We start from the raw sequence: 10352 nt of genomic DNA on the forward strand, positions 1-10352 counted from the left end.
ATTGTTCGTCGACCTTCAAAGTTATAGAAGCAAGGGGATGTTATCAACATAATGAATATTGTCATCTTTTACATCATGATAGTGGAAGACGAGAATAGATTGGTTAGAGTTTTATTGAATTTGAATGACAATCCAAATGTGATAGTAGTGCTCCTACCTGAAGTGCATATAAACGACAACTCTAATCCATGCTTTACAAAGGTTCTCCAGATAAATTCCACTATTAAAGCTCGGTCAACACATAGGCACTCAAGAAGGATCTTAACCACGCTTGTATTGTTTCCAACTTTCCATGCCATGGCACAAGGGCAACCAAGATGTTCACCAGCAGCAAAGGGCAGCAAGGTGTGCCACGTCGGCAGAAAACCCCCTCACTCACATCTCATCCTGAATTCCTGGCACTATCCCCTACCAGCCAACCATCGCAAGATGTTTGTTTCCATTCCATCGGTGGCACGAGACAGGAGACGCCAAGGCCATAGCTAGAGCCTAGAGCAGCAGCAGAGGCTTGACCTGAAGCTCCACCCGCCATGGCATTCACGCCCGCTACGGCCTGCTGCAAGGCTTCCCTGGCGCTGGCACCGCGGGCGTCGCCCCGCGGCCCGGCGGCCTGCGCGCAGGCGGCGCTCCTCTGCACGCCCTCCACCTCCGTGTTCCGCGGCCTCCGGGCGCCCGCATCCGCCGCGCCGGCCCCGCGCCGGCGCCGCTCGGCGGCGTCCACGGGCATAGTCTGCGGCAAGGTACGTGGCCTCGGGAATGGCGTGCGTGCGTGCGGGAATCCGTGTTCCACACATGGCGGTGATTGGTTTGGTAGCCGTGGTCGTCTCCTCGTTGCAGGTCGCCAAGGGCAGCGTGCCGCCGAACTTCACCCTCAAGGACCAGAACGGCAAGCCCGTGTCGCTGAACAAGTTCAAGGGCAAGCCCGTCGTGGTTTACTTCTACCCCGCCGACGAGACGCCCGGATGCACAAAGCAGGTCAGCTTCTTAAGCAAATGTCGGCACTTTACTGAAACTCTGGAGCCGTCTGTTATTAATTCCAAGAAATAGTAAGAAACTCTGAAACTGTGGCGAGTAGTGCTCCTGCAAATTAAAGGCAAAAGCTTTCTCATTTTGTAGAATGGAAGCACCCATTGAAGACTAAGGTTTTGTTGGATTGGACTTTTGGGGACTGGTTTTTTGCTTTCTAAAAACCAAAGATCTAACCAAAAAAAAAGGCTATTTTTAAAGTCTGCTTTTCCAGAAAACAACAACAGACACCAACCAAACTGAAAACTGGGCCTCAAACTGAAACCTCCGTCCATGATCCATCCATCCTCTATTATTATTATTATTATAAAAAGAAATGGCGGTTTGGTTGATGCAGGCGTGCGCGTTCAGGGACTCGTACGAGAAGTTCAAGAAGGCCGGGGCGGAGGTGATCGGCATCAGCGGCGACGACGCGGCGTCGCACAAGGCGTTCGCGCAGAAGTACCGGCTGCCGTTCACGCTGCTGAGCGACGAGGGGAACCGCGTGCGCAAGGAGTGGGGCGTCCCCTCGGACCTGTTCGGGACGCTGCCGGGGCGCCAGACGTACGTGCTGGACAAGCAGGGCGTCGTGCAGTACGTCTACAACAACCAGTTCCAGCCCGAGAAGCACATCGGCGAGACGCTCAAGATCCTGCAGACCCTCTGATCCGATCAACCTCCTCACTGTTCTGGGCCATGCTCTGCATTCGTCGCTGTAAAAGTACCGGACTATGTAGTAGTGTAGTGTATGTAACCAAGAGCTGATGACCTGATGTTTTGTTCCATCCTTCAGTGAGTCTATCTATCACACGATTCTGGCTCGTTTGATCGACCAGCATCTTCCTGTTTGTCATGGTCAGTTTCACTTGTATTACAACTGTACTTTTGGTCGACAGTCTCAGATGTTGTAGCTCGTTCAACCCAAACCGGTCAGGATTGTGATCGATACATCCATCTGTGGAGGTAAAGCCTGCTTGCAACCACACGAACGTCCGTGCGCATACTCCAGTTGCCTCGTCACTTCACTCCACTGGCGGCAACCTCGTCCACGCCTCACCATCTCGCTATTCTCGCCTCGTCTCAAGTCGCAAGAGAATACGCCTAAAAACTTCACTATCCGATCTAGACCGACTTGGCCGTAGCGGTTGTTGGGGGTCCTAAAATACATGCTACATTTCTATGAACAGAATAGCAACCTAGGTAGCAAAAGATCAAATATTGGGAGCACTACAATGCAAATATTTCTGAGTACACTACATACTCTCGCACAAAACGAAAGATGTTTATTCGCCCAGATGAAGGAAGCACTGTTATCTGGGAGTAATGGAGGGGTTCATCAATGAACGAACCCTCCCTCAACAAGGTAGTCCTAAGCTACCCCGACTACAAGTAGCAAAGGTGTAGTTAGGTTATACAGGTTATAAACTACAAAATTGACTTGTACGAATCCGTGCCCCCCAAGATGACTGCCTCAGTGTGGTGTACATAACTGTCTTCAGTGTGGTGTACATAACTGTCTTCAGTGTGGTTTCGGTACATAGCCATCTACCGCGAAGTTTCTTGTGGCTACAGGTAATGCCAGCCGAATACCATCGAGTTCAGGCTTCGCGATCACTTGGCAGCCGAGGCGAGATCTGGATACAGTTCCAACAAGTCAGATTGTTAGAGTTGTGAAACTACGGCAATCCACCTCTAAATAATACTACCGGTGGGGGCTGCATGGATTTCTTAATGCTTTGATTCATCTAATGCATTATTTTTCTGTATATATATATATTTTTAAAAAAGCATTGATCCGCAAAAAAAGGCCAAATTACTTATTTCTTACAAAACTAGTTGGAGTTGTCTTACTTTCGATTGTTCATGAACATACTTAATATGCCTATTGCCTAGGTGCCACTGTAACAGCAGTTAGCCATGCAGACTATACACTAGCTTTGAAACTTTCAAGACTATTATTAAGAAAAAAGTTGGACCTTGTCCAAGGCCCACTATTTCTGCTACCTAAACACCCATGATCACCAAATTTAGAACAGATTCTGACAATTACTCCCAGGACCTAAAATATTGAAATGTTTGTTTCTGTGATACACAGATAGCAAGATTCTGGAGACAAAATAATAAGAGAAGCAAGTTACTCTGTTCGAAGGGTCTTGACTTACGTCTCTGTGAGCCCAAATGCAAGGTCAAGCATATCATTTTCTTCATCTGCTGGATCTTCTAATTTGTTATAGTAGTTTACATCCTGGATAAGATAAAAATTTAAAAAGTTGCAGTTAGCAGCAAAACTAGAATATCGGCAACAACAACAACATAACCCCAAGAAAATTAAGGCGGGTTAGACTGCTAGAGATGAAACCCAACATGAGCCACACAAAGGAAAAAACACTGTAAAAAATAAAATGGCATTACTAATAGTATATTAATATAAATTTGAAAAAGTATATAGTGAGCATACCATTACTATTACATGACAAGTAGAACACGCAAGTGAACCCTCACATGCTCCTGCAGTAGACACAATAGCAGGGAATGTTATCATGAATTACAGCTGAAAATCAGTGAATAGAACATAAAAAGGAATGACTACGATACCTAATGTATTGATGAAAAATGGAAAAACCATGGAGCCAGGTGATTGAACATGACTAGTTAGTTTTTATATAAAAAAGATCCATATATGACATATTCTTATCACCAAGCATGAACTGACTACAAAACCATAAACACAATACCCACACTAGAATAGAAGTGCACATCTTTGTAATATTTGTACCTTCAAGCTCTATGTCATTTTCATGAGCAGCTTCTAACATGGACATTCCAACTGGAACACGTATTGTCTTTTCTGAGCCATCCTTGTTAACAAATGTTACCGAGATTCTGTGCATAATACAGAGAAAAATAACCACATCAGTCATCAGAGGACTGCCTCTACTGAAAATAATTATTGAAAGCTCAACCCTAACAATTCAGTAAAACTGATCAAGCTATTGTTTAGTGGCATCTATTCCTCTAAGTGTGGAAGGAGCAGCTCCTTAAATGGAGAGACAACAATAACAAAAGAATTCCATGTTAGAAGGAACTGGGCTAATCTGATACCTGGTTCCAAGATACAAAACAACCAAGGAGTTCAAATTTAGTTATATATAGAGGATGAAACATAATCACTGTTCTTAAGGCGTCGCCTAGGCGTCCAGGCGGAGGTCCAACGCCTTGCCTCGCCTTACCGCTTTAAAAACCATGAACAAGACACAAATGCACTTACTTATCCTTTGCCTGACTGCTTTCATCCTGATCACCACTTGTTGCAGTTGAGAAAAGGACATTCCGCTGAAAATATATAAACAAAAAATTAATACAAATAAACTTGAGATAGAAACCATCACTCCTGCAGTACAAAAGTACAAAGGCTTTGCTTGTAGTTCTCTAAAAAAGCTAACTTGCTGAGGAAAAATAATGCCGATCTTCTTTTGCAACAGCCGTTTCAGAATGGGGAATGTATAGATAGATTCATCGAATAGAAACCAAATCATGAAAATAATAGATATAGTCCAAATCAATGTAGATCATTAAGTGAATCAATAACTAGTGATACATTTACTATTAGCAAGAATGAATGGTAATTGGGAACATGTTCATCTAAATAGATTATTCACTACCAATCTTTAGTTCTTAACAACGATAATACAGTAGAAGTCACCACTCTGGTCGAATGCTGGTTAAGATGAGCTTGATACAAAATGCCTGGACTGCTTAGCAAATTTCCTGCCAGAAAAATGTAGCAACAATCAACAGTATATAAGGAGACACCAAGGCTGAGCAATACATAAACTCAGGAGAATCCCAAAGCCAAGATGCAAGAAACATTAGTATGAACTGCAAGATTAACATCCCTCAGAATCATAGAGCTGGTCTAAGTTAGCAAAATTTCACCACAATTGATGGGCAATAAGCCAACAACGACTAGGCCACCAATAATAGAGGGAAATGAACTAGGAGGAAAGTGGGGATGCCAACCAGCTCTCGTCTCCGCTCCAGACTCGCGCAGAAGCCGCGCCCCGAGACGAGAGATCCTGAGGAACATCGCGGCAGCTGATCCTCCTCCCTCGGAACCCTAGAACAGCTCACAAGACAACGAATCAGCGCAACAACCACCGTGCGCTGGGAGAGCAATCAGTAGGGTTCAGCTAGCTTGCGTCACAAAACGTGGTGAACTCAAGGGGAAGCTGGAAGGCCGAACCGTCCGGAAGCGGCGGGAACCAGCCGCGTGACCTCTCCACGACGGCGGGAAGCACGGGGAAGGGAGCGAGTTGGGGTGAGGCGTGAGACGCCGTACAGGAGTTTGCACACACAAGCCGCCGCCACCGCAGGAAATGGGCCGCATGGCCCATTTAAAGAAGTACTATGCATATAAGCCGAACAAAGCCAGCACATCAAGGCCCAAGCTATAAGATTCTATTCTCGGAGAAACCCGCCCGAACCCTCATTTCCCCGTCCGCCGCCAGAGCGGGAGAACACCCGCGCCGCCTCCAGCAGCACTTGGCGGAGAGGGCGCGACCTCTCTTGCCGACAAATCGGTCCTCTTCCTCCGAGCGCCTAACGAGGTTAGCAGCGCCATGTATCGTTTCTTCTTGCGCGTGTGCTTCTTTATGGTTTTATCGGTCGGGGCTGTTGATAATTCTGTGTTGTGGGATCTGGTGTACTGTTTTCTGTAATCCTTAGAGATCAGATAGATGTGTTTTTTATGGTTTTGTGCGAGCGTTTGATTGATATGTTAGCGACCAATTAGCTGGTGCTTAGACGTGACATGGGAGAATTAAGGTTCGGGTTGGCTGTACGAATACTATGGTAGTTCCACTGTTCCAGCATGACTACTGCAACCTTAAATTGGTTTTATGCAACTTCTTCTGTGTTGATTTTGTGCAGTCAATCAAGATTGTTCTGTTCTTAGCCAGGCAAAGGATGTCTGTAGTCACTTACTGGCATCATGTATTTCCTTAGCTTAGCTTTAAGCAACAAAAAAACACTCTTGCCTGAAGGTGAATATGATTTGTTCTCGTCTTAGGTTTTGCTGATGCCAGTTTCATTTGCTTTTGCTTTCTTGTGGGTCATAGCAAGGTGCCGTGTAATTTAATTGGTTCATTGCCATGGAGTATTCTAAAGCAATAGTTTCTCAGTGCGCTAATAGCATGTTCAACTTAATATGGGAATCGGTTTGTCTCCATCTTTGGTCTGATTTTGTGTTGTCGAATTAATCTGTACCATCTTGTGGAGATGGAGATACATGTTTGACGCTTTTTATAACATTTCAGAACTAATGCTTGCAGACATTGTTTGTTGCTTATGTCTTCGAATTTTTTATTTCTTCTTATTGTTGTTGTTATGTTATGTTGCATTTACATGTTCTTGTTTTACAGGAATAGGTATTCAAGTTTTGTATCACCAAGATGGTGCAATACAATTTCAAGAAGATCACTGTTGTCCCTCCCGGGAAGGACTTCATTGACATAATCCTGTCCCGCACTCAAAGGCAGACACCGACTGTTGTCCACAAGGGATATGCTATCTCCCGCATTCGCCAGTTTTACATGCGCAAGGTTAGATATTCCCAGCAGAACTTCTATGAAAAGCTCTCCACCATCATCGATGAGTTTCCTCGACTGGATGACATCCACCCTTTCTATGGTGATCTCCTCCACGTGCTCTACAACAAGGATCACTACAAGCTTGCGCTGGGTCAAATCAACACAGCTAGGAATATCATTGCAAAGATATCCAAGGACTACTTGAGGCTGCTCAAGTATGGAGACTCCCTTTACCGGTGCAAGTGTTTGAAGGTGGCTGCACTAGGTCGCATGTGCACTGTTGTGAAGAGGATCAGTCCTAGTTTGGCTTACTTGGAGCAGATCAGGCAGCACATGGCCAGGCTTCCATCCATAGACCCGAACACCCGTACTGTGCTGATTTGTGGATATCCAAATGTGGGGAAGAGTTCGTTCATGAACAAGGTTACAAGGGCAGATGTGGATGTCCAGCCATATGCCTTTACAACAAAATCCCTGTTTGTTGGCCACACAGATTACAAGTACCTGCGCTACCAAGTGATTGACACACCAGGTATACTTGACCGGCCTTTTGAAGATAGGAACATCATAGAAATGTGTAGCATCACTGCGCTGGCACACTTGAGGGCTGCGGTGTTGTTCTTTCTAGACATTTCTGGATCTTGTGGGTACAGTATCGCTCAGCAAGCTGCACTCTTCCACAGTATAAAGTCTCTGTTTATGAATAAGCCTTTGGTCATTGTGTGCAACAAGACTGACTTGCAGCCACTTGAAGGGCTTTCTGAGGATGACATGAAGTTAGTCATGGAGATGAAGGCAGAGGCTATGAAGACTATAACTCAAGCTGTTGGTCCTAATGAAGAGGGTGTTTTATTGACTATGAGCACTTTAACAGATGATGGTGTAATGGCTGTGAAAAATGCTGCATGCGAGAGGCTTCTTGAACAGAGGGTGGATGTGAAGATGAAATCAAAGAAGATGATGGATTGCTTGAATAGGTTTCATGTTGCTGTTCCAAAGCCTCGTGACAACAAGGAGCGGCCTGTTTGCATCCCTCCGGCTGTTCTGGAAGCTAGGGCAAATGCTGCTGCTAAGGAAAAGAAGAAGCTTGAGAAGGACATTGAGAATGAGAATGGAGGTGCTGGGGTATATTCTGCAAGTCTCAAGAAACATTATATATTGGCTAATGATGAATGGAAGGAAGATATTCTTCCAGAGATACTGGATGGTCACAACGTTGCAGATTTTCTGGATCCGGATATCCTAGTAAGGTGTGAAGAGTTGGAAAGGGAGGAAGGGCTTCGCCTGGAAGAACAAGCTGCAGAAGATGCTTTCCAGATTGATGGCCATGAACTAACTCAGGAACAGAAGGAGATTCTGGCTCAGATTAGGAAGAAGAAGGCATTACTTATCCAAGAACATAGAATGAAGAAGAGAACTGCAGAAAGCCGTCCTATTGTCCCTAGAAAGTTTGACAAAGATAGGAAATTCACAACTAATAGGATGGGACGGCAGCTTTCCTCTATGGGTGTGGATCCTATTGCTGCCATCAATAGAGCTCGTAGCCAGTCTAGGGGCCGCAAGCGTGAGAGGTCAGTGAGCAGAGCTGCAGCTGATGGTGACGGTATGGAGATAGATGGCCAGCAATCCAACAAGAAACTGCGTCGTACATCAAGGTCGAGGTCGAGGTCACGGGCTCCTGAGGAGGTCATTCCTGGAGAAGGATTCAAGGACTCTGAGCAGAAGAAGAAGGCTATCAAGAAAGCAAAGGCCTCTACAAGGAACAGGAACAAGGATGCTCGCCGTGGAGAGGCTGACCGTGTTATTCCTACTTTGAAACCAAAGCATCTGTTCTCTGGGAAACGCACTCTTGGAAAGACAAGCAGGCGATAAGCTCAGCACCTCACTGCATCTGGTTGGTCATTTTTGCAATCCAACTTCTGTGTTTGCTTTCTTTGCTCTACTGGTGTCCTGATATTGAGTTTTCCTGTTTTTACTATTGCAGGTAATAAAGGACTGGTGCACTGTTGGTTTGATCAATTTGATGAAACGGGTGTTTTTTTTGTGTTCAGCCAGCACTTATTTATGCTACTATTTACGAAATTTGTCTTGATGTCTCTGGTCCTCTTGATATATAGTTTTAGTGTTTAATTCTGTTGAATGGTACAAAGTTATCCATGTCCCCTACTCAACATGTTTGTAGTTTGCCCATGAGATTTTACTATCGATCCTTGCTCCTCTGTGCTGCTGTGTCGCTGCAATTTCTCTTAATTATGATTTCAAACTTAATCAATTAGTGGCATACTTAGTTCTGGTAATGTGGCCCATGTCAATTGCTACTATTTTTGCTCCTAGATTCAGGTTCAGAGAGAGTCTTGACACAGTGCCGAGAAGCTTTTCATGATGTTCTAGGTTTGACGCAGTCTCTTTACAGACATGATAAGGCTTATCTCGATTATTCCTTCTCTAGATCTAACTCATGTGAGAGCCGTCATCATTGGCTCTGTCTTAGATTCTAGTTCAGAATTCTAATCCAGTTCTTGTAGGTTGAGATTCAGGGTTCATAGTTCTAATCCTGGGTTTCAACCAAATGGAAGACTCTGCAACTATATTTCAATTTAGTAGTTCAAATTTTCATCAACTGCTCAACTTGGGTTTGTTTCAATAAAATCAATTGCACGGTTTGGAACTGAATTGCTATTCTTTGTGAGTTGAAATGATTGGTTAAAAAAATTCAGTTGATAATGCTTAGGTGTGTCACAATGTATGGATTAGCCATCGAAGATTCAAGGAACCATGTGTCGTGTTGGATGAAAGACTCGAGCAAAGAATATGTTATGAAAAGTAAGCAATTGCTGACTCCTTTCTAACCGGCGTTCTCCAAGGGACGTGCCCCTGCACGATCCCCATGTACGGACGTGGCTTTTGGCCACTCCTTCTCTTGTATAAATATCAAAAACAATAAAGGATGTCGTGCCTCTTTTTTATTCTCGCACACAGTTTTATTTTCTTACACGTCATCAGCACTTGCTTTTACAAAAGAGAGCAAAGGCCAAAACAAGACGATCGGAGGCAAGAAGTTCTTCATCAAAGAAAAAATAGTCAGGTACGCAATGATCTACAAAGATCTTTCTGTTGCCCTTCTTACCTTCATCCTTCAGTTTTTGAACGGTGGCTATCGTCCCCGGTGAGGCGCTGACCTTGTCGCACGTCGTCTTCTACGTGCTGCGCATCGACATGGTCGCCGCCATGCCAAGAAGCGCAGCAAGAAGGACGCCCGGGCCACACTTGACCCTGAGCGCGTCCGCCGGACCGGTGGTGATCCTGGCGCTGGTCCCAGCAACACTGCGGCACCTGCCGCAGCAACCGCCAGCGCCACGTCAAGACCGATGGGTGCGTCCTCCATCGCCTTCGCCGGAGCGGGTTGCAGAGCGGTTGCGTGAGTCCGAGACCCAGCAGCCACTCCGCCCGATGCGGTACTGCCCCCTCCATGGATGGGGGTCGTGTCCTGCTCGCCAACCGCGGGCTCCTCCAACGGATGCAGACAAAGCAGCCCCCGTTGTTCGATCGAGCGGACTGCTCGTTCAAGTCGCCTCTCCAGCGCGCCCTCATGCCCGGACACGGCTGACTGCGTGGAAATCAACCGACCCTCGCGGTCGCCCCGTCGGCCAGATCGCATCCACGTCCACTGCGACCGTTGCCGTCGAAGCCACCTCTTCCTCCTTCGACGATGAGAGGATCGCCTTAGTCTTCGGCGACGGGGTGCAGCAGCGACTGCCT

At 45.8% G+C, this 10352-nt stretch overlaps 3 protein-coding genes across 10 annotated transcripts; 2 read left to right on the plus strand and 1 right to left on the minus strand.

The window, feature by feature from the left end:
* Positions 1 to 421: 421 nt before the first annotated feature.
* On the plus strand, positions 422 to 1986 carry LOC100283690 (peroxiredoxin bcp). The gene is made up of 3 exons (NM_001156591.3): positions 422 to 740; positions 838 to 975; positions 1364 to 1986. The coding sequence occupies exons 1-3, from the start codon at positions 531 to 533 to the stop codon at positions 1670 to 1672; spliced, it is 657 nt and encodes a 218-aa protein (NP_001150063.1). The 5' UTR covers positions 422 to 530; the 3' UTR covers positions 1673 to 1986.
* Positions 1987 to 2193: 207 nt separating this feature from the next.
* Positions 2194 to 5427, minus strand: LOC100193390 (uncharacterized). Of its 8 annotated transcripts, none has more exons than NM_001412567.1 (8): positions 5249 to 5427; positions 5026 to 5122; positions 4709 to 4773; positions 4274 to 4338; positions 3782 to 3888; positions 3464 to 3513; positions 3168 to 3250; positions 2194 to 2639 (listed from the first exon to the last, which is right to left on the minus strand). In NM_001412567.1, exons 1-8 carry the CDS (start codon positions 5390 to 5392, stop codon positions 2525 to 2527), a joined length of 726 nt encoding a protein of 241 aa, NP_001399496.1. In that variant the 5' UTR covers positions 5393 to 5427; the 3' UTR covers positions 2194 to 2524. The 8 variants fall into 8 exon arrangements, 6 of the variants coding, with proteins under 6 accessions (NP_001399496.1, NP_001296807.1, XP_020394378.1 ...); NM_001309878.2 differs by having other exon boundaries at positions 5026 to 5169; XM_020538789.2 differs by having other exon boundaries at positions 2207 to 2639; positions 4712 to 4773; positions 5249 to 5422.
* Positions 5428 to 5434: 7 nt separating this feature from the next.
* LOC103629872 (nucleolar GTP-binding protein 1) lies at positions 5435 to 8812 on the plus strand. The gene is made up of 3 exons (XM_008650971.3): positions 5435 to 5612; positions 6426 to 8487; positions 8578 to 8812. Exon 2 carries the CDS (start codon positions 6456 to 6458, stop codon positions 8463 to 8465), a length of 2010 nt encoding a protein of 669 aa, XP_008649193.1. The 5' UTR covers positions 5435 to 5612; positions 6426 to 6455; the 3' UTR covers positions 8466 to 8487; positions 8578 to 8812.
* Positions 8813 to 10352: the final 1540 nt, after the last annotated feature.

This window comes from Zea mays, chromosome 6, assembly GCF_902167145.1.
Source record: "Zea mays cultivar B73 chromosome 6, Zm-B73-REFERENCE-NAM-5.0, whole genome shotgun sequence".
In the NCBI taxonomy this organism is placed as follows: domain Eukaryota; kingdom Viridiplantae; phylum Streptophyta; class Magnoliopsida; order Poales; family Poaceae; genus Zea; species Zea mays.

Excerpts from the sequence above, each read along its gene's own strand:
- LOC100283690 (NM_001156591.3), top strand. The coding sequence starts at position 531 with ATGGCATTCACGCCCGCTACGGCCTGCTGCAAGGCTTCCCTGGCGCTG. Across the intron at positions 741-837 it reads CGGGCATAGTCTGCGGCAAG|GTCGCCAAGGGCAGCGTGCC; the intron begins GTACGTGGCCTC and ends TCCTCGTTGCAG. Across the intron at positions 976-1,363 it reads CGCCCGGATGCACAAAGCAG|GCGTGCGCGTTCAGGGACTC; the intron begins GTCAGCTTCTTA and ends TGGTTGATGCAG.
- LOC100193390 (NM_001412567.1), bottom strand. The coding sequence starts at position 5,392 with ATGCGGCCCATTTCCTGCGGTGGCGGCGGCTTGTGTGTGCAAACTCCT. Across the intron at positions 4,339-4,708 it reads ACCAGCATTCGACCAGAGTG|CGGAATGTCCTTTTCTCAAC; the intron begins GTGACTTCTACT and ends ATATATTTTCAG. Across the intron at positions 3,514-3,781 it reads AAATGACATAGAGCTTGAAG|GAGCATGTGAGGGTTCACTT; the intron begins GTACAAATATTA and ends TGTCTACTGCAG.
- LOC103629872 (XM_008650971.3), top strand. The coding sequence starts at position 6,456 with ATGGTGCAATACAATTTCAAGAAGATCACTGTTGTCCCTCCCGGGAAG.